The following is a 26893-nucleotide window of genomic DNA, read 5'->3' as shown; positions in this document are numbered from 1 at the left end:
AGAAATTTCCTGACAGTCAGAATAATTAATCAGTGGGATGCCTTGCCTTCAGAGGTTGTGGAGGTCTTTTAAGAGTCTGGATAGCCATTTGTCTGGAATGCCATATGGTTTCCTGACTGAGCAGAGTGTTGGATTAGAAGACCCCCAAAGTCTCTTTCAACTCTGTTACTCTGTTATCCTTTTATGTATGATCCAAATTACTCTAAACATCCAACTTTCTATCCAAGAGCATTAGGAATAGCCACTATTTAGTACTATTTTCAAGGTCCTTCCCACATTTTTCTCCATGCTTTGGAATCATCCCACATGGAAGTACACTCTAGAAAATATCATCCTACAACTTGCCAAATACATGAATTGTTTGAGAAATGTTTCCAAGGAAAATATAGTAGTTCTCAACAGCCATTAGAGAACAGCAGTCTCTAACTCTTTCCTGGAAGTCATTGGTATGAACAATCCTTATTGTGAGAAACTGAGCTATTGTGGGATTATGTTGCCAGAATTATTAAGTGTTAATATTTTAAATCCAAGAATAGATGTATAATTGGTGCACTGCTCAACCTGAATTCAGCCTGCTTTTGGTCTAATTTCAAAGGCCATTTTCATGTAAGCAATTTTCTCTGCAAGTGAAAAAAGGAACAATTTGTTCAAGCTTCCTGCATGGAGAGAAGGAGAAAAACAAGGAGAAACATCTAAAGAGAAAAAGAGATAAAGAGGATGAGAGACAGAGCTAAAGAAATGTGCCAGAAACCAAGGAAGTAAAACAGAATAACAAAGTTGGAAAGGATCTTGGAAGTCTTTTAGTACAGGAGACCCTGTACCATTCCAGACAAATGGCTGTCCAGTTTCTTCTTTAAAGCCTCCAGTGATGGAGCACTCTCAACTTCTGAAATCAAGCCATTCCATTGGTTAATTGTTCTCACTGTTAGGAAGTTTCTCTTAATTCTAAGTGGCTTCTCTCCTTGATTAGTCCTTGATTTATTGTCTTGCCTTCTGGTGCTTTGGAGAATAGGTTGACCCCCTTTTCTTTGTGGTAACCCCTTGGATATTGGAAAACTGCTATCATGTTACCCCTAGTCCTTCTTTTCACTAGACTAGACATACCCAATTCCTGCAATCACTCTTCATATGCCTCCATTTTGAAATGGGCTCCTTCCTTTGCTTAATTAAGTTCCACTATTATGGCCATATCATGCTAGTGGAATACCCAACTTCAGTTCTTGAGTCTGCAGTTAGCCTTTCAAAGCCTTGGATGAAACCCCAAAGTTCTTCTGGATTGCAATACTGAACTGTAAACTTGAATGGAGAAGAAAGAAAATTAAATTATGTCAATGGAATGCAATGAAGGAGATTTAATTCAAGAGTAAATGAAGAGAAGCCAAACTGTAGTGTAAACCATTATGGGACTGTATTAGCAATAATGAATAAAATTCAAGCAATGAGTGAAGTTGGTGTCCCTTTCAGCCAAGATTGAATCTTGATCATCCTGATCTTCAAGACAGCCTCTAAAACCAAGTCTCTCCTTTGGTCTAAATGTTTTGGGTATCTCCATCCATCCAGATTATTTCCAATGGTATGTAGACCTCTAAAATGTATGTAGCCTTTTTAGTCACACTAGATGCTGTTTTAGGACCTCTTTCCAGAGCACGATATCATAGTCTCTTGAGACTGAAGGATGCCAATGAATGTAGACCTCTAGAGGACAAAAAGTTTTTAGCTTTTAGAACTTCCATTGTTGACGAATGGTCAACATTCTACTGTGCTATCCTAGCAGGAAATTGGGAGCAGAAAAGGTTTTCTAAAACAGCTCAACATCTTCTTGCAGATAAGAACCTTTGAGAAGATCAAGGCAGGAAATTGTGCCTTATCTGATGAGAAATAATACACAGAGACCCTAAAAGAGATCAGGGCGTACTTTGTTTTTTCCCATGGCGGTGTTTGCTTCCCTTTCAAACATAAACAGGATTCGACTCTTCCCGTTGCTGATATCCTGTGGTGTAAAGATGCTTATGTCCTCTTTCTCAAGCAGAGTGTGCAACGACCAATGAGTGCAAGGCTCTGATGTCAGAACTGAAGATCCTGATCCACATTGGACATCATCTAAATGTGGTCAACCTACTGGGGGCTTGTACCAAGCCCGGAGGTGAGTGTTAGCTGATTCCTTGGTTCTGTAACTTGAGACAAAACCCCAAACTTTCATATTATTTTTTACTTATTTTTATTTCTATCCTGCCTTTATTATTTTTACAAATAACTCAAGGCAATGAACATATCCAAAGCACCTTCCTCCTACAATTGTCCCCACAACTGCAAGGTGAGTTGGGCTGAGAATCAGAATCATAATAGAGCTGGAAGGGACCTTGGGGGTCTTCTAGTCCAGCCCCCTGCTCAAGCAGGAGACCCAATACCATTTCAGACAAGTGGCTGTCCAGTCTCTTCTTAAAAACGTCCAATGATGAAGCACCTATAACATCTGAAGGCAAGCTGTTCCACTGATTAATTGTCCTCACTGTTAGGAAGTTTCTCCTTTAATTCCAGGTTGCTTCTCTCCTTGATTACGGTAGTTTCCATCCATTGTTTCTTGTCCTGCCCTCTGGTGCTTTGGAAAATAAGTTGACCCACTCTTTTTTATGACAGCCCCTCAAATATTGGAAGACTGCTATCCTGTCCCCCCAGTCCTTCTTTTCTCTAGACTAGCCAACCCAAATCCTGCAACTGTTCTTCATCACGCAGCCAACTTCAGTGAGTAAGGTAGGACTTAGAAATCAGTCCACAAATCTGTACTGAAAGGAGGAGTCTCCCTATAGGTGATGAATTAAACCACATTAAGGTGGGGTGTGGCCACCTCCAGCTACACCAGAAAGGTTTCTTGGATGTAATACAGGGCAGGGAAGCAATTTACTGCCATCCAGTTGTTCTGGACTACACTCCCACAGCAAATTAAAATTTCCTAAGATATAGAAAGTACAAGCTGGCCTATCTATGAATATTTTTTTCTGATGGATGTTTCTTATAGCAATAGCACTTAGACTGATAATAATAATAACAACAACAACTTTATTGTCATTATACAGGGATACACAGTATACCCATACAACGAAATTCACTTAACACCCAAAGACTAGGTCCAACACACATAACAATCCCCAAACACATTCCCACCCACCACAAATTCCTCACCCCTCAGCCACCCAAACATCCACACAACAGACCAAGTAATGCTGTCCAACAGCTCACTGATGGTGGCCCTTTAGCTCATTGTTGAGTGCAATTATAGCTCTGGGATATAAACTATTCAGAAAACGTGTGGTCCGAGTTTTAATTGTTCTGTATCTTCTGCCAAAAGGCAACAGTCCAAAAAGATTGTAAGCAGGATGGGAAGAGAATGTTATGCAACTTCCTCAAACCGCTCCATAGTGCTTTACAGCACTCTCTGAGTTGTTTACAAATGTCAGCATCTTGCCCCCAACAATCTGGGTCCATATTTTACCGACCTTGAAAGGATGGAAGGCTGAGAAAACACTGAGCCAGTCAGGATTGAACTCCTGGCAGTGGGCAGAGTTTGCCTGCAATACTGCATTCTAACAACTGCACCACCATGGCTCATATATATATTACAAATTCACTAAACCCTGTGTGAATATATATATCTTGATATATATCTGGATTCACACAGGAATTTGCCAGTTCGCACAGATTGGCTTCTGCATTTTCTGTACTGGAAAGCAAAACTGTATCTAGGATTAAAATAATTCGTTCAGGATCCCCTCAAAGAAGCTGAACTTGAAAGATTTAGTAGAACTAAGTAACTGCACGTATTTTGAGGCAAGCCTATTTTCCCTGCTGCACACACATAAACACACACATACCAACCTTTCTGTCAGAGAAGCTCAAGCAGAACATAGCACCATAAAAATGCAGCCCCCGCTGTTTATAAAGCATTCATAAAGTATTTATGAGGCCCATTGTACCTGAATGAATGTATCTCACAATGCAGCCAAGACCCAGCTGAGTAAGTACTGCTGCAGAGAATGAGGCATAGGACAATTGCATTCTATACCACAGATTCTTTTAATCTCAATTTCTTTAAATACATAGAAACTTTCACAAGCAGACTGAACTGGGATCCTCACACTTAGACTAGAATGGAGGTGTGTAATAATAATATTTCTTTTTCTTCCCGATATGATTTTCCTGTTGAAAATGATAGAGTTAAGTCAACTGTGGCAGAAACTGGCATTGTGGTGGTGGAAGTAAGCAGGAGAATTGTCCCAAATTGGAGGGCTGACTTGCTTTTCCAACAGTGTTTTTTTCACAGGAGGGGGAGTTCCTCTAATTACTCTCTATCAAGAAAAGGAGTCATGGAATACAAGTATACTGTATGCTTTGTGCTGTGCAAAGCTGGTAACTCTAGAAGAGAAGAAAGGTAGGGTATAGAACATAGAATCATAGGACTGGAAGGGACTTTGGAGATCTTCTAGCCCAACCCACTGCTCAAGCAGGAGACACTATAACATTCCACACAAACAGCTGTCCAGTCTTTTCTTAAAGACCTCCAATGACGGAGCACCCACAACTTCTGGTGGCAAGCCGTTCCACTGATTAATTGTTCTCACTGTCATAAAATTTCTCCTTAGTTCTAGGTTGGATCTCTCTTTTATGATCTTCTACCCATTGCTTCTTGTCCTGACCTCAGGTACTTTGGAGAATACGTCAATCCCGTCTTCTCTGTGACAGTACTGGAAATCATAATGTCAGCCCTAATCCTTCTCTTTCATCATATGATTTAGCCTCCAGACCCCCTGTTCATCTTTGTTGCTCTTCTCTGCACACCAAGATATGATAGGATATGGAACCAAGATACTTTATTTGAGAAGCCTCAGCTGAAACTCGGGGGGGGGGGGGTTCCAAAATCTTGTTTTTTCCTTCTTCTTGCCATCACAAAGAAGAATCCTTGGGGCATTCCCAAAATCTGTGCAGGATATGTTTAATTAAAGTCATGATGTTAGTCTCACTGGTGAGTTTCACTCAGAAGATTTAGAATGGAGGAAAATTACTTTAATGTCCATGCAAAACAATTAGAAAAACAGGGAAAGAAAGAAAGCAGTAGTTACATGGATTTTGATTGGCCAAAATAGAAGAAGGTGAGCACCGAAGATTAGTATTAAATGCAGTTCTACTAAAATCACTACATTAGGAAACAATTGGCACTGAATTTATATAAGTTACATTCAAAAAGCAAAATAGGGTAAATGCAAGGGAGGAAATAGAGTAAACCAAGGAAATAAGAATCAAAATATGAGGTAGTTAAGGTAAGCATGTTTTTTTTCTATGCGTTGGGCTGCACTTGGCTTATGCAATGCAAGATGCATTCTGCAATAGACAATAGGAAAGGAACATAAACTAGATTTGATGGTTATGTGGAAATGATTCTCCGGGGATGCATTTAATCATTTTCCTTCCTATCACATTTTAAATTCCAATTTGGCCACAGACTTTGCAGGTTCAGGGTTCATGTGCAGACTTAGGGCTCAGGCTGGACACCTCGGATGTCCATGATAATGGACAACTTGCTAATGGCAAAAAAAAAAAAATCACATGATTTAAAGAAGTTTTTTTCTTCTATAAGAAGAAAACCAAGAAGAAAATTTTGCAACATGTGGGCAAACAGGTGGGCTGTTAGCAATATTCCAATATTTGAGGGGCTGCCACAAAGAAGAGGGGTCAACCTATTTTCCAAAGCACCAGAAGGCAGGACAAGAAGCAATTGGATGGAAACTAACCAAGGAGAGAAGCAACCTAGAACGAAGGAGATATTTCCTAATAGGGAGAATAATTAATCAGTGGAATGACTTGCCATCAGACGTTATGGGTGTATCATCACTGGAGGCTTTTAAGAAGAGACTGGACAACCATTTGTCTCAAATTGTATAAGGTCTCCTGATTGAGCAGGGGGTTGGATTAGAAGACCTCCCTTCCAGCTTTATTATGATTGATCCATTCCCATACAACTACAATGTGACTCCAGATCCTCCTTTGAAATATTGATTGGGTAAGATAAAGATAAGATAGAAAAAAACAATTTGCTGGGATTTGGGCATGATACGAATTTAGTAAATAAATAGTTAACTCTGCAGTTGAACTTGAACATTTTGAAGAGATGGATATGGCCATGTTACTTTGTTGGCAACCATATGGATAGGATTTGCCATCAACTTTTTTTGGACTTCCTAATCTAAGCTACATAGGAGGGTTTCCTGGCAGGATTTCCTGACTGCTACCTGCTGTCATTTCTTTAACTTCCATATAGTTAATGACAGCTATAATTTGAGGATTGAATTTGGTATAGAGCTTAAGGCATCGGGCTAGAAACCAGGCGACTATGTGTTTTTTCCTGTCTTAGGTACAAAGCCAGTTGGGTGACATTGCTCCAGTCACTTTCTCTCGACTCTAAGAAGGAGACAATAGCAAACCACCTCTGAAAACTTGGCAAGAAAACTTCAGGGTCGAGTCCAAGCAGTCACTAGGAATCAGGACTGACTTGAAAACACCAAAAAAGGATATTTAAGTCTTGTTGATAGCACAGGGATAGGAAGATTCTCAGCCCTGATGACCCCATTAAAGAAGGTCCTTTTACTATTAGAATAGAGGTGACCCACCACTTTGCTTGCTTTCTGTAAAGAAAAGAAACCCCTTCCTCAAAAAGGGTTTTGGGGCAGATGGTAAACCTGAGTTGCCTTTGTAACTCTAGTTGCATTTGATTTGCTTTGATTTATTATGTAAATCATGTATGTACCCTGAGTCATGATGTTCCAAGGCAGTACAGAAATAAATAAATGAAAGAATGAATACATGTTAGCTTTGATCTTGGCATCACCAAGGGGGTTATTGGAACTCTGCTGACCACTGTTGAAAAAGCAAGTTCTTGTCAATATGAGAAGGAGGGGAGGGGAGGGGAGAGGAGAAGAGAAAAGAAGAGAAGAGAAGAGAGGAGAGGAGAGGAGAGGAGACGAGACGAGACGAGACGAGACGAGACGAGACGAGACGAGACGAGACGAGACGAGAGAAGAGAAGAGAAGAGAAGAGAAGAGAAGAGAAGAGAAGAGAAGAGAAGAGAAGAGAAGAGAAGAGAAGAGAAGAGAAGAGGATTATATTTATATCTCAGTTGCTTCCCAAGAGCTCAGCATGCTCCTTTCCCACCTCCATCCATTTTACCCTCACCATGTTCTTACATAATAAATTAAGCTGTGAGAAGTGACTAGCTCAAAGTCAGATTGAGTTTTAACCAAGTTGCCCAAATCCAACATTGAGAGGGTTAAAAACAACATTTTTAACACTGTGACAAGTCAAGAACAATTATAAAGGGACCAAAATGAAAACAAAAATAGATTATATTCATTTGATACCATCTTTACATATGTAATGAATTGCTCCTCACAAATAAGCAAACAACCTGACAACAACTGAAGGTTGGTGCTGGATTCAAGGTGCTTGGGAGCAGATTTCACCTTCGGCAATGGCATCTGAGGGAGGAGGGTCAGCACCATCACACCTTCATCCTTGGAGCTTGGTTGTTTTCTTGCAGATGTTTCATTACCCTAACTAGGTAATATCATCAGTGCTAGAAAGGAATGGGACTTGCACTGATGATATTACCTAATTTGGGAAACGAAAAGTCCAGGAAAAAAATAATTTTGCTCAGAAAGCACCAAAGCTCTTACAATTCTTCTCCTTCTCTCTTTCTCCTCCATTCTGCAAGCTCCACTCCCTTCTAGCACTGATGATGTTACCTAGCTTGGGTAATGAAAGCCCTGCAAGAAACAGTCAAGCTCAGAGAGCACCAAAAACCCCTCATTTCAACCCTGAGCTATAAATATTCACCATTGTGCCACTGCAATGCAAGGATCAATCCTTCTGAATGTGCGTTGTGATGTTGCAGGTGTGCCCCAAAGAGGCAGAGCTTGTTCTTTTTGACCATTTCATTGACCACCTCATTTCAAGAACCCATGATCCTTAACCTGTGCATCTTTCTACATAACATTCCATTGTATTGGTTCTTCAGATTGACTTCAGCATGGTTTGATGTGGGAAAGTCAGCAACCAGGTCGGTAATGGCTGAAGCTAAATAGCTCTCATATCTGGGCCAAGCTCTGACGTTAGTCTCTTGATTAATGGAAACGGCGATGTCTTTGATGGCAACTAATGATGCTAATTAATCAGATAACTGCTGTTTGTGGGGCAAGGAGGCATGTTCAGAAGGATGGAGAGACAAACTGTAAGACCTTAGATCGCTAACAGGGATAGCAGGGAGGGGTGTAACATCTGCACAAACACCCATCAGCGAGTAAAAGCTGGTGTTTGTCCCATTAAACAGAAAATATGGCCTGTAGCCAGTGTTCATTTCTCACTTCCTGGCCCCAGTTTTCTGACCCTGGATTCATTCTTCTTTTATCCATTGCCCATTTTCTTCTGTGTTTGCAAGAGAGATGTTTACTTGCTTTTGCTTATTCCTACAATGTTCCCATGTCATTTCATTTCATAAACTTTGTTTTGATCCTGTCTGCAGGTCCTCTGATGGTCATTGTAGAATATTGCAAGTATGGAAATCTCTCTAATTACCTGCGGGGAAAACGAGGTGATTTCATTGTATGCAAGGTAAGACATGTTTTTTGATCCTTTAAAAACTTCAGACAGAAAAAGGTTTCATTTCATTTCTGGTCCAAGTGGGGATTAGGTCTGAGTAAATTTATTTATTTGTAAAAGCTGTTGGCCACCCATCTTACCTCAAGATAACTCTGGGCATCTTACAATCGTAAAAGATAAAAACTACAGGTAGTCCTCAACTTACAACAGTTCATTTAGTGACTGTTTGAAGTTACTGTGGCACTGAAAAAAGTGACTTATGACCACTTTTCACACTTATGACCATTGCAGCATTCCCATGGTCACATGATTTACATTCAGATGCTTGACAGGTGACTCACATTTATGACGGTTGCAGTGTCCCAGAGTCATGTGATCCCCTTTTGTGACCTTCTGACAAGCTTTTTTATTGCTGAGCACATTGTAAGCCACCCTGAGTCTTCAGAGAAGGGCGGCATATAAATCAAATTAAAAAAAAAAAAAAAAAAGCAAAGTCAATGGGGAAACTAGATTCACTTAATGGCTGTGTTACTAATTTAATAACTGCAGTGGTTCACTTAACAAATGTGGTGAGAAAAGTGGTAAAATGGGGCAAAACTCACTTAACAAATTTCTCACTTAACAACATAAATTTTGGGCTCAATTGTGGTGTAAGTTGAGGACTACCTGTATATAAACTAAAAACATAAATAAGTTAGTGCAAAAGTCAAATCCTACAGCACAATGAAAAGATGTGGAGGGCAGAAGCAGAATGAGGGAGGTGGCATCTGATGTTAATCAATCAACATGTAGGAGATGACCAGGCTGAGCCCGGGAGAGGGGGTCAAATGCATCATCAGTCTTGAATCCCTTCTCGGCCACAAGAGATCTTAGTCCAGCTCACCTTGAATTCCTTTGACTCTTATCTACTGCCAATTTTCTTGGACTGTTAGTAGTTCAGATTCAGAGCTTAAGCTTGCAATAAATGTTTATACCCATTTGAACTTATCTCCTGATTTCCCTGGCACTTGACACAATCACCTGCATTGTGATGCTTCCCCATTGAGGCCCCAAGCTAACTGGCAGAGCCAGGTCTTTAGGCTCTTATGCAAAGTTATGAGGGTCAGCGTCAACCTCACACTGGGGAGTGCGAGATGTTCTGTAGGGCAGGCACAAAGGGAGAGACACATCCATGAACATCAATTGACAGCCTGAAGACATGATGAAAATTCTTTAATTTCACAACATATAAACAGATTTAACCATAGTTTCAGTTGGGAAAATGTGACCATCCTAGACCAGGCCAAGTCCAAAAATGCCAGGGAATTTCTGGAAGCCTGTCAACCAGCCCAAAAGAGAACAAAAAGACTCCAGCACCTCTCCACCAATAATCAGTATTCAGATTAGCATAGATTAACTCTGTTAACTTCAGACCAACCATCAAGTAAGCAACACCCCAATCAAGAAACTGCCAAAGAGCCATCAGTAAAGGGCCCAACCAAAGAATCTCCAAGATCGCCCCAACCCACACAGACAGGCAAGAAACCAGAATATAAATGGACAGCAAACAGCACTCCTTACTAGCACTGATGATGTTACCTAGTTAAGGTAATGGAACGTCTGCAAGAAAACAAAAAAGCTCAGACAGCACCAAGGACCCCACAAAGGGAGACAAGGCCCTTCTCCTGGAATCCGCCAGCTGGAATAATTGGGCTGATGGATCCCAGAGCATGCTTCCTCTGCCAACACAGGTGGGGCAGGTTAATCAAGTAGCCTAGACCCATGCTAGGTTTAAAGGTGATCACCAATACCTTGAATTGCACTCAGAAGCATACTGGCAACCAATGCATCTCGCAGAACAGTGGTGTTACAGGGGCCAAATCTAACCATCTATGTCATTTCTTAGACACTAGGAAGACTTTTACTCAAAATGGAAAATTAATCTTTTTGCACTCATGCCTAATTAAGTTGTAGCTAACAAACAAAAACATTATCAACAAAAATGGATAGTGTCGTTTGAAGATGGGGTAATGTGGTGCTAGTTTAATTTATGAGCAATAAGCAAACCACGATTCACTTAAATGGAGGCAGCATGTTATGCAAAAACAGCCACTCTCTTTTGTAAAACTAAGTCTCCTGTTTAGCATGTTGTTTGAACCCGGCCAAGGAGTAATAACTGGCTTTTTTAAGAGGTCTTTTTCTTCCCTAGCCACCAGAAAATTCAGACTGCTCAGAGAAAGGATTGAAGGACTCAATCAGTGACTTAACAGAGCTAATTAAGAGGCGTCTTGAAAGCGTAGCCAGCACAGGTAGCTCTGCTAGCTCTGGATTCATTGAAGACAAGAGTTACACAGATTCTGATTCAGAAGAAGAAGGTCAGTGAACATCTACCAGCTCATTGAACATAGAATAATAGAGTTGGAAGGGATCTTGGAGGTCCAACCCCCTGCTGGAGCAGGAGACCCTACACCAGTGATGGCTAACCTTTTCCAGATCGAGTGCCCAAAGCGCATGCACGTGTGTGCGAATGCGTGTGCACCCAAACTCCCAAAATGCAATGCGCGTGTGGCCCCACGCATGTGCCCCACCCCGTGCATGTGCACATGCCCCCCATGCCCTGCCCCCCACGCATGTGTGCATGGCCCCCCTGCATGCACCCTGCCCCCCCGTGCATGCGTGTGCTCACTCCGCCCCATGCATGCGTGGCAGAGACCCGAAGACCAGCTGGCTGGTGGGAGGCATGCATGCATGCTCAGCAGAGATAAACTGGGGCAACGGCTCGCATGCCATTAGAGAGGTGCTTTGGAAAATAGTTTGACCCCCTCATCTTTCTAGGAGTCCCTCAAATATTGGAAGATTGCTATTATGTCACTCCTAGTCCTTCTTTTCATTAGATTAGCCATATCCAATTCTTGTAACTGTTGTTCATATGTTTTAGCTTCCAGCCCCCCACCCCCCACCCCCATCATCTTTGTTGCTCTTCTCTGCACTCTTTCCCATTTCCAGAAAGTTTGCCCACTTTCTGGTCTCTTTGGATTTCCAGTTTTGGAGATCTGTCCCCTTCTGGTCTACACCAGGATTACTCCATCTGCAAATGTGTGAGGAGTTTGGGGAAAAACCTCCGCTTCCTCTTAGCAATGTTCTTAACAAAGATGAGTCATCTGATTATGTAGCTTTCAGTCTTGCTATATTAGCCTGTTTGTGGACACATACAGTCATAGGGCTGGAAGGAACCTCAGCACAGAACTCTGGCCATCTTATGTAGGTGAGCAAAAATATCCCTTTGCACCTCTGGCTCAGATCATCCCTTACTTTCTCCTAGACGCTGAAGATCTTTATAAGCGACCTCTGACTTTGGAGGACCTGATTTGCTACAGCTTCCAGGTAGCTAAAGGAATGGAGTTCCTGGCCTCAAGAAAAGTAAGTCTTGTTGCAAGAGGTATCAAAAAATATGGCTGGGTTCACATAACAAGTTAAATTAGTCTTTCCTGAACATCACAAAATTCCAGCTGTATGGATCTCAGTTCTCAGAATTCCAAGCAACAGGAATGTTGACTAGGAAATCTGGGACAGTGAAGTCTATACATCTTGAAAGATGCCAAGTTGAGAAACACTGTACCAGCCTAAACTAAAATGGGTTGGGACCTCATTTCAGTCATTACATATTCATTTATTGGGATATTACATATCAATCCAGCCAATCATCATCCAGAACCATTTTGGGCATGATCCTGATTTTCCTCTTGTTATTTCTAGTGCTTTATCATCATGAGTAATCTTTTTAATGCCATCCAACATTTCAACAAAGCAGCCATAGAACTGATGGAGTTCTATTCTTTAGATTCAGACAAGAACTAATAAGTGTTGGGGAAACGTATTTGTATAACCATCAGCTGGATGTAATGGAATAAGATTCAGAAGTTGTGATAACAATTTAATTAGCAAAATGCAATCCTGTTTTATATGGAGGTAGCAAAGGAGCTCTTGAAAGTATTCGTTGCTTGGAAAGGTTTTTGAGCTTCATGGGGGTTCAGAAATCAAGCAAGTGCTAAAAATTACACAAAAAATAACACACAAATGTAGGTAGGCCTGATCCTAACCAACTTGTTCCACAGTATCCAACCACCCCATTAAGAGTCAAGGTGTACCACAACAATTAAACCTGGACTGTTTCATATACACAGTAGATAATATTCTACAAATCCATAGTCAAAATTTTCCTAATGATCCCCCTTAAGTTCTCTAAGATGTCATAAGACACTGGAGAACTTTAAACTGCAGAAACAAACAGGGACATCCAGGGAGGTGGAGGCTAAAAGGTCAAGAGGGTGTCCACAAGTGTGGGATCCCAGCATATGCCTTTTTATCTGTGGCACCTGTGAAAAATGACTAGGACTCCCATCTTCAGATTTTTCAGACTACCATCCTACACAGAAAATCTCCTTGGTAATAGATGAAAGTTATTTTTTCCCTCCTGAGTTCCTTGTGTTTCTGTTTTCATTCCAGTGCATTCATAGAGATTTGGCAGCCAGGAACATTCTTCTTTCTCAAAACAACGTGGTGAAGATTTGTGATTTTGGATTGGCCAGAGATATATACAAAGATCCTGATTATGTGCGGAAAGGAGATGTAAGTATGGGGCTGGGTGCCATAAGACGCTTTTCCCAGTTGCGCCCTTTATGTAGTGGAATGTGGTCTGGGTTCCCAGGAGGGAGGGGCTGATTTCCATGGAGCAAAGAGGCAGAGGAGCTTGGAAAATGTGATCAGCAGGAAGAGGGTTGAAATGGTTCCTCTCTAGCAGCCCCATAGTATGTTTGTAGCTATGCAGATAGTTGCTTTAGTCTGGCAAGGTTCTGTCTATAGGTGGAGAACAATAAGGGAAACTACTCAGAAATAACTCTACGTGTCGTTCTGGATTCTTGGGCCCTGATATCTGACCTCCTTTGACGGCATTAATCAGAAATGTTATTCATCCCTGCTCCCCATCTCCCCCACCCTTGTGATATTGAATAGGATGCACATGCTTTGATCAATGTATTTAATATCCAGTTAAAATTGGTAACACAACTAGGTCTTCTTTCCTAACTGTGAGGATACCATCTAAAATGGCACAATGCAATGCATCCCAGCATTGCAACAAAAGGTCCGTCTTTTTTTTTTTACTTGCATCACAATGTCACAAGCAAGTACGGAAGGGGTTGAGTTTGCACTGTAACACACCACAATGGACACTGGCCCAACTATCCATCTTGGATACACAGAGCAACTTTGTACTTTCCTTTCCCAGGCCAGGCTGCCCCTGAAATGGATGGCTCCAGAAGCAATTTTTGACAAAATCTACACAACTCAGAGTGATGTCTGGTCCTTTGGTGTGCTGCTTTGGGAAATATTTTCCCTAGGTAAGATTGTTTTTCTTCCTTGGATTTTAAGTAGAAGAGGTACTTGCACTTAACGTCATAAAAGGATATCAGAGTGGGACATTTGCTACTGGAAATTAACCAAACTAAACCATGAATGAAGGCGAATATGCATGTCCCAGGATGCAATCTGGGTCAGTCACAGGTTTAGTCTTCTGAGCTTTCAGATTTATGCCCATCCTCAGGGAACTTCTCTCTAGCAGAATACATGTACTCTGAGCTATTCTAGGCATAGTATTTATGTGGTGCCTGGTTGTGTGTGGCTTTTTACTTGTTGATTGGGGTGTTGGTGGCTGATTATTAAGTCGTTGGCTCTTGTTTCCTTGTGCTGTCAAATCCTTGGCTCACAGAATAGCCTAAAGCAGACATTCTGGTGAGAGAGAAGTTCCCTGAGGATGGGCTCCAGCAGGAGTCTGGAAGCTCGGAAGGCTAAACCTCTGGTCCCAGGGACCGGCCCAGATTGGATCCTAAACCACATTTATTTGAGGCGGTCCTTTTCTAGAAGAAAAGTCTCTTTCCTTTAAAAGAGCAACAAAATCTGTGTTGCAGCCATCTGCTGTCAACAGCCTGTTTCATTCATTCCTCATCTGGAGCACTTGATGAGTGTGAACTGCTGTGGACATCCCACCCGTTACAATTCCAGCGTGGGATGCTGGACTAGCAGCAGAAAAACCTAAGTTGAGTCCAGCCTCACCTATGGAGCTGACTTGGGGTCAGGGGTAACCTTTTAACCAAACAATTGCTATTTATTTATCAAACGTATAAACCACTTCAGGCAAAGGGCCCTGATTACTGTACAGGGAACCATAGCAGCACAACCGATGCAAAACAGTGCAATCAAAGACAATTAAACTAAGACACAGCCTTGCAATGACTGTTATTTCTGGTACCAAGAGTTTTGCAGCAATCAAATTTTAAGACTGTCTGGAACTGGTTGGTAAAAACCTCAAAGGCTACAAAGGTGGGAATGGCTATGGAGGTAAAAGGTGGATGTATTCCTGGAAAAAGGACATAACTCTAATACAGGTTGTCCCAAAGGTGCTTTTTCAAAAGGCAACTGGACTTTCTTTGTTTTTGCTTGAAGATGTTTAGCTTCTCATCCAAGAAGCTTCTTCAGTTCTGACTGAATAGTGGAGAATGGAAGGAGAAACCCTTCCATTTCCACCATTCAGTCAGAACTGAAGAAGCTTCTTGAATAAAAAGTGAAACATTTTCAAAGAAAAAAAGCTAAGGAAGTCCAGTTGCCCTTTGAAAAAGCCCTTTGAAATGGTTTGGGACAACCATTTATTTATTTATTTATTTATTTATTTATTTATTTATTTTATTTTTTATTTTTTTAAAAAAATTGATTTATATGCCGCCCTTCTCCAGAGACTCAGGGCAGCATACAATGCATTAAGCAATAGCCTTCATACTTTTGTATATTTATACAAAGTCAGCTTATTGCCCCCACAAACTGGGTCCTCAATTTACCTACCTTAGAAAGGATGGAAGGCTGAGTCAACCTTACGCCTGGCAAGATTCGAACTTACTAATTGCAGACAGCTGGTGTTAATCACAATGCTATCAGTCTGCTGAGCCACCAGGCCCTGGTCATTCATTCATTCATTCATTCATTCAATTTGTATGCTGCCCCTCTCCGAAGACTCAGGGCGGCTCACAATGCATTTAAAATCATTATAAAAAACATTTAAAAAATTAAAAACATTAAAACTCATTCACACCATTCATGGCTGGATCTCGCCGGATCGCAAGAGCAAGATCAACGGCCGCAGGCCTGCTGGAAAAGCCAGGTCTTCACCGCTTTTCAGAAGGCCAATAGGGTGGGGATGGTCCAGACCTCAGGAGGTAACTGGTTCCATTTATTTATTTGTTTGTTTGTTTGTTTAATTGTTTGTCAACAAATACAAGGAAACAAGTATCAGTAGAGACATAGACATGGACACATGAAAAAAATGGCACAAATAAATGGATATAAATAGGCAAAACATAGCCATAAACACATAAAACGATTACATATAAATGGGGACAGTAGGACAGGGATGGTAGGCAGGCTGGTGCGCTTATGCAGGCCCCCTTAGGAACCTCTTAAGAAACATGTAAGGTCCACAGTAGACAGTTTAAGGTAAAAGGTATGGGGGTTAGAGAAACTAACAACAGGATCGGTAGAATGTTCCAGACATTTACTACTCTATTGCTGAAGTCATATTTCCTACAATCAAGATTAGAGCGAATTACATTTAGTTTGTATCTATTGATAGCCCTTGTGTTATTGTGGTTCAAGTTAAAGAAGTCATTAACAGGTAGGACCTTAAGGTAGATAATCTTGTGTACTAAACTTAGGTCGGAACGTAGACGGCATAGTTCAAGGTTATCCAGGCCTAAAATTTCAAGCCTGGTGGTATAAGGAATTTTATTGCGAGCAGAGGAGTTGAGTACTCTTCTTGTAAAATACCTCTGGACTCTCTCTAATGTATTAATGTCCGAAATACAGTGTGGATTCCAGGCAGGTGAGCAGTATTCAAGGATAGGTCTGGCAAAGGTTTTGTATGCCCTAGTTAGAAGTAGAGCGTTACCAGAGAGAAAACTTCGTAAAATAAGGTTGACAACTCTTAATGCCTTTTTAGCAATGTTGTTTCTTACAATGAGCTCTGGGGCTTAGATCTTTTGAAATGAGTACTCCTAGGTACTCCTAGGTAACCATGACCTGGATGACTGAGAATCTCCATAGATATCTAATACATCCTTGATTTACGACTGTTTGCTTAACAACTCTTCAATGTTACAAACGATCTCCCTGGGAGTACTTACAACCCCATCCCAAAGTTCTGAGAGCTGCCCCTCCTCTCCACAGTTATGACTACATTTTGGGTGCTTAGCAACCAGGTCGCATTTAGCAATAGCAATAATTATAATAGCAATAATAATAATAGCATTGGGGCTTATATACTGCTTCATAGAGCTTTACAGCCCTCTCTAAGCAGTGTACAGAGTCAGCCTCTTGACCCCAACTATCTGGGTTCTCACTTCGGAAGGATGGAAGGCTGAGTCAACCTTGAGCTGGTCAGGATCGAACTCCTGGCAATGGAAGGCAGAGTTAGCCTTCAATAGTGCATTCTAACCACTGTGCCACCACAGCTCATCTACGGCCATTTGCTGTGTCCTGTGGTCACATGACTGCATTTTACAATTTTTTGGCAGAAACTAGCATTTAGTTCCAATTTCCAGTAAAGTCAATCCATAGAGAACAATTGGTTCACTTAATGACCGTCACAAGAAAGGTGATAAATTCAGATTGGTCATTTGGTTGACCTGCTTGACAACTGTCACAACTTAAGACCATAATGGGCAGTCTCCACTACAGTCATAACTTGAGGATTGCCCACAAATAAATGAAAATTAGAACAGCAGTTGTAGGGAATTCCGCTGCCCTAGAACTAAACCCAGCATTGACATTTTTATCAATGCCTCCAAGAGACCTATTTCCTGTCAGCACCAGACATAAGTTAGAAGTACACTATGTGAGAAAATGCAGCAGCCGCCCATCCTGTTGGCTGCATACTTTAGAAGGAGTTTCCCAAATCTACCTTTTAGCATGAGATGGAAAATCTAGTAACATCCTGAGCGCCTACCCCTGAGTTTTATGAACCAACATTTTGGTCAAGGTCAAGAGTTGGCTGGCTGGGCTCTCAGATGCTCACTCTTGATTCTTGGCTCAGGAATTCTGCGAGTTGAAGTCCACAGGTTGTAAAGGGGGCATAGTTGTCCACCCTCTCCTAATTCACGGCTTCCCATGGATCTCAGCCCCAAAGATTTTTCTCCTACAGAAAGACAGAGGGAAGCAGGAGAGAGAATTCTGCATTATTCTGCATTATGCTAATTTTTGTGGCGTCATCTCTCCTCCAACAATTCTTCCCAAAATGCTGACCCTCTGAAAAATGAAACACCAACAAGACCACATACTAGCTGATGCTTTCTTTATGGAAATATGGGAATTCAGGCCAAGCTCTGCATATTCTTTTGGAAGAATGGAGATCAAAGAAGGGGAGGGAAAAACGTGCAAGCCATAGAACACTTGAAGTGGAGTTTTTTGTCACATTGGTGGGCAGTTCTAAGCAGCCAGACCCTCGTGAAAGGAGAACGTTTTCAGGATGATTTTTTTTTTAAATGAAAACCATAACTGGTCATTTCTTGGTCACATTAGCGCCTAGAGGTTTTCTTAAATCAGTCTTTACAATTGTAATTGTGGGACTACCTAATCTGAGCTGCAAGTCTCCAGTGCTGACATGATAGAAGAGTTCCAATATTTGAGGGGCCGCCACAAAGAAGATAGAAATAGACATCCATTGCTTTCCATCACTCGATTCCAGCAAAAAACTAAATGCTCACACTCTATTTTCCAAAGCACCAGAAGGCAAGACAAGAAGCAACGGATGGAAACTAATCAAGGAGAGAAGCTACCTAGAACTAAGGAGAAATTTCCTACAATGAGAACAATTAACCAGTGGGACAACTTGCCTTCAGGAATCAGGAATGCTCCATCACTGAAGGCTTTCATGAAGAGACTGGACAGCGACTTGTCTGGAACGGTATGGGGCTGTGATGGTGAACTTATGGCATACATGCTGGAGGTGGCACACAGAGCTCTCTCTGTGGGTATGCACGCCATCTTGTCTTCAGGTTTCAGGTGCTCCAGCATGCATGTGGTTTGACATCACTGCCCTATACCATTCCAGACAAATGGCTCTCCAGTCTCTTCTTAAAAGCCTCCAGTGTTGAAGCACCCACAACTTCCACTGGTTAGTTGTTCTCACTGTCAGGTGAGGTTAGTTCTCTCCTTGAATAATTTCCATCCATTGCTCCTTGTCCTGCCTTCAGGTGGTCACAGGCACTATCTTTTCCTTTCTGTCCACTCCCTGCAGACCATCCTTATTTAGCATCTCCCAGAAGCAAGGTTGGGCAATTCAGCGGAACGATTAATTATATGTGAGTTCTGATCACAACCATTTGCAAGTATCAAGCAAGTCAGAGCTTTAATCCTTCAACAGACTGGAAGCAACAAAGGCGGTCTATTCCAATTCCCCATCAAATGTATTCTCACAGACTGGAGGTGATAATCATCTGGAAGGGAGTTTGATACACATGTTTGAGCAGATCGGGGAAGGAAAGTAATAAATAAATATGAAGCTGGGCTTCCTGGCTCCCTGTGGGTCACAGTCTAAAAATAGGGGAAAAACACAGGAAGGAAGGGGAAGGTGGCGACAGAACAAACAACAAGAAAAGGACATGTGACGATGGTGTGGGTTTCAAAACCCGTCGCTACCGGTTTGCTCATGGGCATGTGCGCACACGCAGAAGGGCAGGTGGGCGGAGCCTCCCACCACAGCCACTGCCCTAGAGTGGGGTGGGAATGGAGATTTTGCAATATCCTTTCCCCAGGAGTAGGGAGGGAATGGGGATTTTTTCAGTATGCCATGCCCACCAAGCCACACCCACAGAACCAGTAGTAAAAAAAATTGGATTTCACCACTGATAATATGTGAATATAGTTTGTATTGCTTTGGTTTTGCCTGTGTGCAGTCCTATTCAACTGTGAATTTTTGAAGAAAGCAGGGTTAGACAAACTATATCTTACTGTGGATCTGCTCACTTTTTTCAAGGCTGAATTGATTTATGAACTACATTTAAAATTCAATTTGGGTATTCCTTGGTATGGGCACCTCATTCCTTTAACTAACAAGATTGAAGGTGGGAAGTCATGTTAACCTGTAAGGGACAGAAAATTAGGAAGATTTGTTAACCAGAAAGGGTGCAACTAGACTCTTCCTCCTTAATCTTCTTCTAGATCAATGTTTCTCAATCTTGGCAACTTGAAGATGTATGGACTTTAACTCCCAGAATTCCCAACCAGCATGGGGAGTTAAAGTCCACACATCTTCAAGTTGTCAAGATTGAGAAACTCTGTTCTGGGTTTCGGCTTCAGTTTCAGAAAATGATGAGGCAGGGACTGTGTACTAATCTGAGCAGAAAATGGAAAAGGAATGGAACAGAAAAGAATAACAGAGTTGGAAGGGACCTTGGAGCAGAGGTGGGTTTCAGCAGGTTCTGACCAGTTCTGGAGAACCAGTAGCAGAAAATTTGAGTAGTTCGGAGAACCAGTAAATACCACCTCTGACTGGCCTTGCCCCCATCTGTTCTCTGCCTCCCGAGTGTCAGCTGATCGGGAAGAATTGGGGATTTTGCAGTAACCTTCCCCTGGATTGGGGAGGGAATGGAGATTTTTACAGTATCCTTTCCCTTTCACACCCACCAAGCCACGCTCACCAAGCCATGCCACGCCCACCAAGCCACACCCACAGAACCAGTAGTAAAAAAATTTGAAGCCCACCACTGCCTTGGAGGTTTTATAGTTCAACAATTCCTTGCTCTAGCAGGAGCCCCTCTACCATTTCAGACAAATGTCTGTCAAGTCTCTTCTTAAAAACCTCCAGTGATGGAGCACCCACAACAATTAACACTAGTTAATTGTTCTCACTGTTAGGAAATTTCTCCTTAGTTCTAAGTTGCTTCTCTCCTTGATTAGTTTCCATCCATTGCTTCTTGTCCTGCCTTCTGGTGCTTTGGAAAATATAGTGTGAGGGTTTAGTTTTTTGCTGGAGAGAAAAATGGACCCAGGATGGCCACAAAATCGAGTGATGGAAAGCAATGGATGTCTATTTCTATCTATTTTCTCCAAAAACACCCAAACAAGCATTTTTTCTGCCTGTGATGTGGTCAAACCAGCAGCAAATGTTCCTAGTCCAGCTTGGTTCTTTCCTTCCTGCCTACCTCTTGCTGTTAATTTTGCATCCAACTTGAGTAAAGAGCCCTGGAGTGAATGTAATGATTTGTCCTAATTAGAGTGATAGGTTGCCTTCCATTGATCCTGATGCCATGCAAGTAGAAATGAGGAAGTGCAGGGGAGAGGAATGGCAGAGAGCCCCTCAAGGCTAAAGCGTAAAATGGAAAGGAAGGAAAAGCATCTCATGAAACAGCCTAGCTCTGCTTGACGGAAGAAAGGTGCGGAAGGAACATCAGCAAATATTAGCTGGAGAAATGTTGCCTTTACAAAGCAATTGTAGGAGACAACCGGGGGAGGATCAAATGGTTAACCAATGGGATCAAATGGTCAAATGATCAAAAAGTGGAATGCCTTCTGAGGTTGTGGGTGTGTAAGCTTTCAAGAAGAGATTGGACAGCCACTTGTCTGAAATGGTATAGATTTCTCTTCTCTTCTCTTCTCTTCTCTTCTCTTCTCTTCTCTTCTCTTCTATTCTATTCTATTCTATTCTATTCTATTCTATTCTATTCTATTCTCATCATCACTCTCTACACTCCTGTAAAATCTAAGTCCAGTCCCCCCCCCTTGAAATCCATTGACTCTTATCTATTACCTTTGACCATTAGTTGTTCGGATTCTTTTTGAGAGTGTTAGCATCCAATAAACCTGTGGTCATTTAAACCACCATGGCTCCTAATTTCTTGCACCTGATATTAAGTTTTCATGTGTCAGTCTGGAAGTATTTTGCTAATGCCTTCCTCTGTAGTTTTTTTTAAATTTTGCAACCTAACCTGCATTCCTCAGATTTACTGGTGGTTTTCCATCTGAATCCTAACCGAGTTCCCTTCCAAAAATTACCACTGCTTATATGTCAAGATCAGACATAAACTAGACATACCAAATTCCCTCAACTGAGATTCCATTTGCATTAAAATGAGATTAAATCTTCTTCCATTTTCTTCCTTAGCTTCGGGGAGCCCAGATTATGAAAGAATGGCATTCTGTAGCGCCTATGGGGGACATGGAGGAATTGAGACAATTACAAAGCTTGAGCTTAATCAGCTAGTTATGAACTTTTGATGAGGAAACCGACTATCAGGAGACAGATTTCCGACTGTGAAATAGAAAAGTGAAGTACACAACAGTAGCTTCTGCTCCCTTAAATTGACTGTTATTTTATCATTATTTTGCTATCCCACAAAGCATTTGGGATTGAGGTTTTTTTCTAATATTGGTTGCATGGATGTAGTCAAGCAATTAAACAGGCCACGGCTGCTTGTTTATGGTATTATTTATTTATTTATTTATTTGTCAAACATGTACAAGATAACATGAACACAGGAAATGACTACAAATAAATGGGGACAGTAGGCAGGCTGGTGCACTTATGCACACCCCCTTTACAGACCTCTTAGGAATAGGGTGAGGTCCACGGTAGACAGTTTAAGGTTGAAGCTGTGAGAGTTTGAGGATGTAACAATGGACTCAGGTAGAGCATTCCAGGCATTGACCACTCTGTCACTGAAGTCGTATTTTCTACAATCGAGTTTGGAGCAGTTTACCTTGAGTTTGTATTTATTGTTTTCCCAAGTATTACTGAGGTTGAAGCTGAAGTAGTCGTTGACAGGTAGGACGTTGTAGCAGACAATTTTGTGTACTATGCTTAGTCAGTGGTGAGATTCAAAAAATTTTACTACCAGTTCTGTGGACATGGCTTGGTGGGTGTGGCAGGGGAAGGATACTGTAAAATCTCTATTCCCTCCCCATTCCAGGGGAAGGATACTTCAAAATCCCCATTTCCTCCTGATCAGCTGGGACTTGGGAGGCAGAGAATAGATGGAGGTGGGGCCAGTCAGAGATGGCATTTACCGGTTCTCCGAACTACTCAAAATTTCTGCTACCAGTTCTCCAGAACCTGCTGCATACCACCTCTGGCTTAGGTCAGACCATAGGCGGCGTAGTTCCAGATTGTCCAGGCCCAAAATTTCGAGCCTGATGGCATAAGGGATTCTATTGTGAGCAGAGGAGTGTGGTGTACTCTTCTCATGAAATACCTCTGGACCTGCTCAATTGTATTAATGTCCAATATACAGTGTGGATTCCAGGCAGACAAGCTGTATTCGAGAATTGGTCTGGCAAAGGTTTTGTATGCCCTAGTTAGCAATACAATGTTACCAGAGAAGAAGCTTTGCAAAATTAGGTTAATAACTCTTAATGCCTTTTTAGCAAAGCTGTTACAGTGAGCTTTGGGGCTTAGATCATTTGAGATGAGTACTCCTCAGTCTTTGACAGAGTGAGGGTCGTCTACGAGGTCGTATCCGCCCAGCTTGTATTTGGTGTTCTGATTTTTGTTGCCAATGTGTATGCAAATCAGCTTTTCTGTGAATCCAAAAGGCAATTGGGATGGCCAACATCTAAAGCCATCTGGCCAATGAAAAATTCACTGGGGATAAAGCTAGATTTAACATAGACTTTAAATTAACAGATCCCTTTTCAAAAAATCTTAAATACCAGGCACAGTAACAACTGATGCCATACAGAATGGTTATGATCCAAAGCCAGATTTTTTTTTCTTTTTTTTTTTTTGTGCTGCACTCTAAATAGCAGCTAAGTTCTGAAAATGGGAAAATAAATAATGCCAAACTTACACACACACACATATGCTTGTGCATGCCTGTGTGTGTTTGTGCATGCATCTTGATTACTGATATAAGAATTTGCAAATCTCAAATAATATATATGTCCCTGTGTATATTTTGTACATGATTTTTGACATTTGTACTTTAGAAAATAAAAAGCAACTTTTTAAAGCATTACAAGATGCACTGTAAGTTAGGATAAGTCCAACCAGTTGCCTTTTGTTACAAGCGGGTTACGAATGAGACAAATATAACATCATCTGGAAGCAAATTGGAAAAGTATCCAAGATTAAGGATACCGACTTGAGTTGGATGCAAAGGGAAATGAAACAGACTCCTTTCCACATCTCTCCTATAGAGGATTCCACTACCCATAGGGCTGATAGTCAAGGCGTATGGATGTTGTAGTAGAAACCATCCAGAGTCCCTGAAGCCCAGCAATGTATTGCCACTGAGGACAGCTGGGTGAATATAGAAAGTGTGAACAAGCTGTCAGGCCTGGAAGCCATCTTTTTCATTGGGCCTTCAGGAAAAAGAATCTACATTTTCCCCCAACAATTGTCTCCTGGAAATTAGAAATACCAATAATGATGTTTGATTCTGTCTGTCTGTCCATCCATCCATCTGTCCATCTATCTACCATATCAATCTCAATCTGTCTACTCGTGTTTCCCAGAAAATAAAACCCTGTCTTATATTTTTTTGAACCCTGAAATAAGTGCTTGGCCTTATTTTCGGGGAGGTCTTATTATTTTGGGGTGCGTGGAACAAGACAGGGCTCCTCTTGTCGTCTTATCTGATTTCCCACTCTGTCTCCCTAACCCTAACCAGAGGAAATGGGGACCGGCTATGCATGCGTTTAAATATTTTTGGGGAGGGCTTATTTTAGAGCATGTGCTCAAAAACCCGAGTGGGCTTATTATCAGGGGATGACTTATTTTCGGGGAAACATGGTATCTACTGTATCTATCTATCTATCTATCTATCTATCTATCTATCTATCTATCTATCTATCTCCTGCCATTATTATTTTGACAAATAACTCAAGGTGGCAAACATATAGAACACATCTTCCTCCTCCTATTTTCCCTACAACAACCCTGTGAAGTGGGATGAGCTGAGGGAGAGAGAGACAGGCCCAAAGTCATCCAACTAGCTTTCATGCCTAAAGTGTGGGGCTGGAACTCATTGTCTCTTTGTGATTGGCCCAAGGTCAGCCAGCCCACTTTCATGGCTAAGGCAGGACTTGAACTCACCATCTCTTGTTTTCTAGTCTGGTGCCTTACCACTAAAGTACACTGGTTCTCCTCTTGTATAAGTGCGCGAGCTGCACTGGCTCCCGGTGGTCTTCCGGGTGCGCTTCAAGGTGTTGGTGACCACCTTTAAAGCGCTCCATGGCTTAGGGCCGGGGTACTTACGAGACCGCCTACTGCCACCAATAGCCTCCCACCGGCCAGTACGCTCGCACAGAGTGGGCCTCCTCAGGGTGCCGTCCGCCAGACAATGTCGGCTGGCGACCCCCAGGGGGAGAGCCTTCTCTGTGACGGCGCCCACCCTCTGGAATAACCTTCCCCCGGAGTTACGTATAATAACAGACCTCCGGATTTTTCGTCGGGCCCTGAAAACTTATTTATTTCAACTAGCTGGACTGGCTTGAGCTAAATTTTAAATTGGTTTTAAATTGGGTTGTTTTAATTTACGGCCAGAATATCTAATTATTTTAATACTGTTTTTTAAATTTTGTATGCTTTGTTTTTACTTAGGCTGTGCACCGCCCTGAGTCCTATTTGGAGAAGGGCGGTATAGAAATTTAAACAAATAAATAAAATAAATAAATAAACTGTAATTTTTGCAAGTCAGGTAACCTAGTTCATGTTTCCCAGGATAATTGCATCAATCATTTTTTAAAAACTTTTGCACTTTTCCCCAAAAAACCAAAGAAGTATAAAATGCATACATATAGTCCTTGACTTATGACCAGTCACTCATTCCAATGGCCACACACATCTCACAGTCATGTGACTGCATTTTAGGTGCTCGGCAAGTGGATTACATTTTATGGCCATTTGCAGCATCCCACGTGAGCATGTTTTATGGCGGTTTTGCAGAAAACAGGCATTTCTTTCCATTTATTTCAGAAAAACAAGCCCATAGCAAATCATTGATTAACATTTTGCAGCCGTGGCATTTGCTTAACAACCACCACAAAAAGCTTGTAAAATTGGATCAGTCACATAGGGTGACCCAATCTACAACTGTAATGACTTACAACCATAATGGGCAGGCTCCATTACTGTCATAAGTCAAGGCCTACTGGTACTAAAATGTACATGTTATTATCAAATGCCTACAATATGCCTATTGGTGCTGCATTTTTCATTTTTTTAATGAAATATTTGCTGAAGGACACGGAAACATCTGATGAAAATTGAGCAAAAGCTGGGCTGAGACGTATCAGCACCATCAATTTATAAATGGTAGAAACTAACCACAGGATTCCTATGGAAATTTTCCCAACTATGACACTGGCGCTCAAACTGAGATCTGGATAATATTCTTTGCTTTTTCTTCCTTCCTTCTACTTTTCAAGGAAGTCAAGCTGAATTAAAATTTGTTCAGCTCCTTCAAAGTGTGTGTTTTTTTCTCCTCGACATTTGCATTAGGCTAATATATCAATATGCTTTCTGGTTTTCCTGTCATTTTTGTTCAGCATCATAACAGCAGGAATCCCTCTTCTGCAAGATTTCAAATAACAAGGTGCTGACTGCCGACACGGAGTTTATCTTGCTACAGCTTTTCTGTCTGGACCATTTTTCAGAACTTCTTATTGACTCACAGTTATTGATTTGGCATTTCACAAGTTTCTGGGACAATCCATGCTGGATTGTTGCTTCTGAGCATGTCCTCTCAAAGGCTAGGGAAGAAGATGGCCCTTTTGCTTGCTTGTTGCAAACAAATTGCTGCATTGGGTTCTTGTGAACGCGTCATCAGCTTGTACGTATGAGACTCTAGAGCCCACAACAACTTCCCAAAATCTTGGGGTTAAATTCCGAAAGTCCTCAAAGTTAGTCAATTTAATGAGACCAAAGAGGAGCAGGGTGCCTCTTGTGGCTAGGATGCTGGTTTAGAGGTTAGCAAGCCTGCATTCGAGACCCGAGTGCTGCCATGGGGCAGGGTTCTTTGCTCCTGCCAGGGACATGAAAGAAGCCCCCAACTTGGCATCCCCCAGGCAACACTGATGTCACCAGCTGATCCTTTCAACCCGGAAGCACCTCGGTGCTTCTGACACGAGTGCAAAAAAATGAGACCAAAAGAATAGACCTATTCCAGAGTAAATTTAGTAACTATATTTAGCTATAAATGAAATTTAGTTTTCTAAAGCCACCCAATTTTGG

At 41.7% G+C, this 26893-nt stretch overlaps 1 protein-coding gene across 1 annotated transcript in view; it reads left to right on the top strand.

Moving 5' to 3' along the window:
- The window catches only part of LOC139322860 (vascular endothelial growth factor receptor kdr-like), a 197599-nt gene that overhangs the window by 153792 nt on the left and 16914 nt on the right, over positions 1–26893 (top strand). Inside the window, exons 21-26 of the mRNA XM_070952110.1 lie at positions 2030–2143; positions 8567–8655; positions 10832–10997; positions 11945–12042; positions 13129–13251; positions 13910–14021. Coding sequence (XP_070808211.1) covers positions 2030–2143; positions 8567–8655; positions 10832–10997; positions 11945–12042; positions 13129–13251; positions 13910–14021 — 702 coding nt within the window. The remainder of the gene's footprint in view (positions 1–2029; positions 2144–8566; positions 8656–10831; positions 10998–11944; positions 12043–13128; positions 13252–13909; positions 14022–26893) is intronic.

Source organism: Pituophis catenifer, unplaced genomic scaffold (genome assembly GCF_029215685.1).
Source record: "Pituophis catenifer annectens isolate HBS135680 unplaced genomic scaffold, rPitCat1.0.hap2 SCAF_11, whole genome shotgun sequence".
Lineage (NCBI taxonomy): Eukaryota > Metazoa > Chordata > Lepidosauria > Squamata > Colubridae > Pituophis > Pituophis catenifer.
This window is presented reverse-complemented; position numbering and strand designations above follow the sequence as displayed.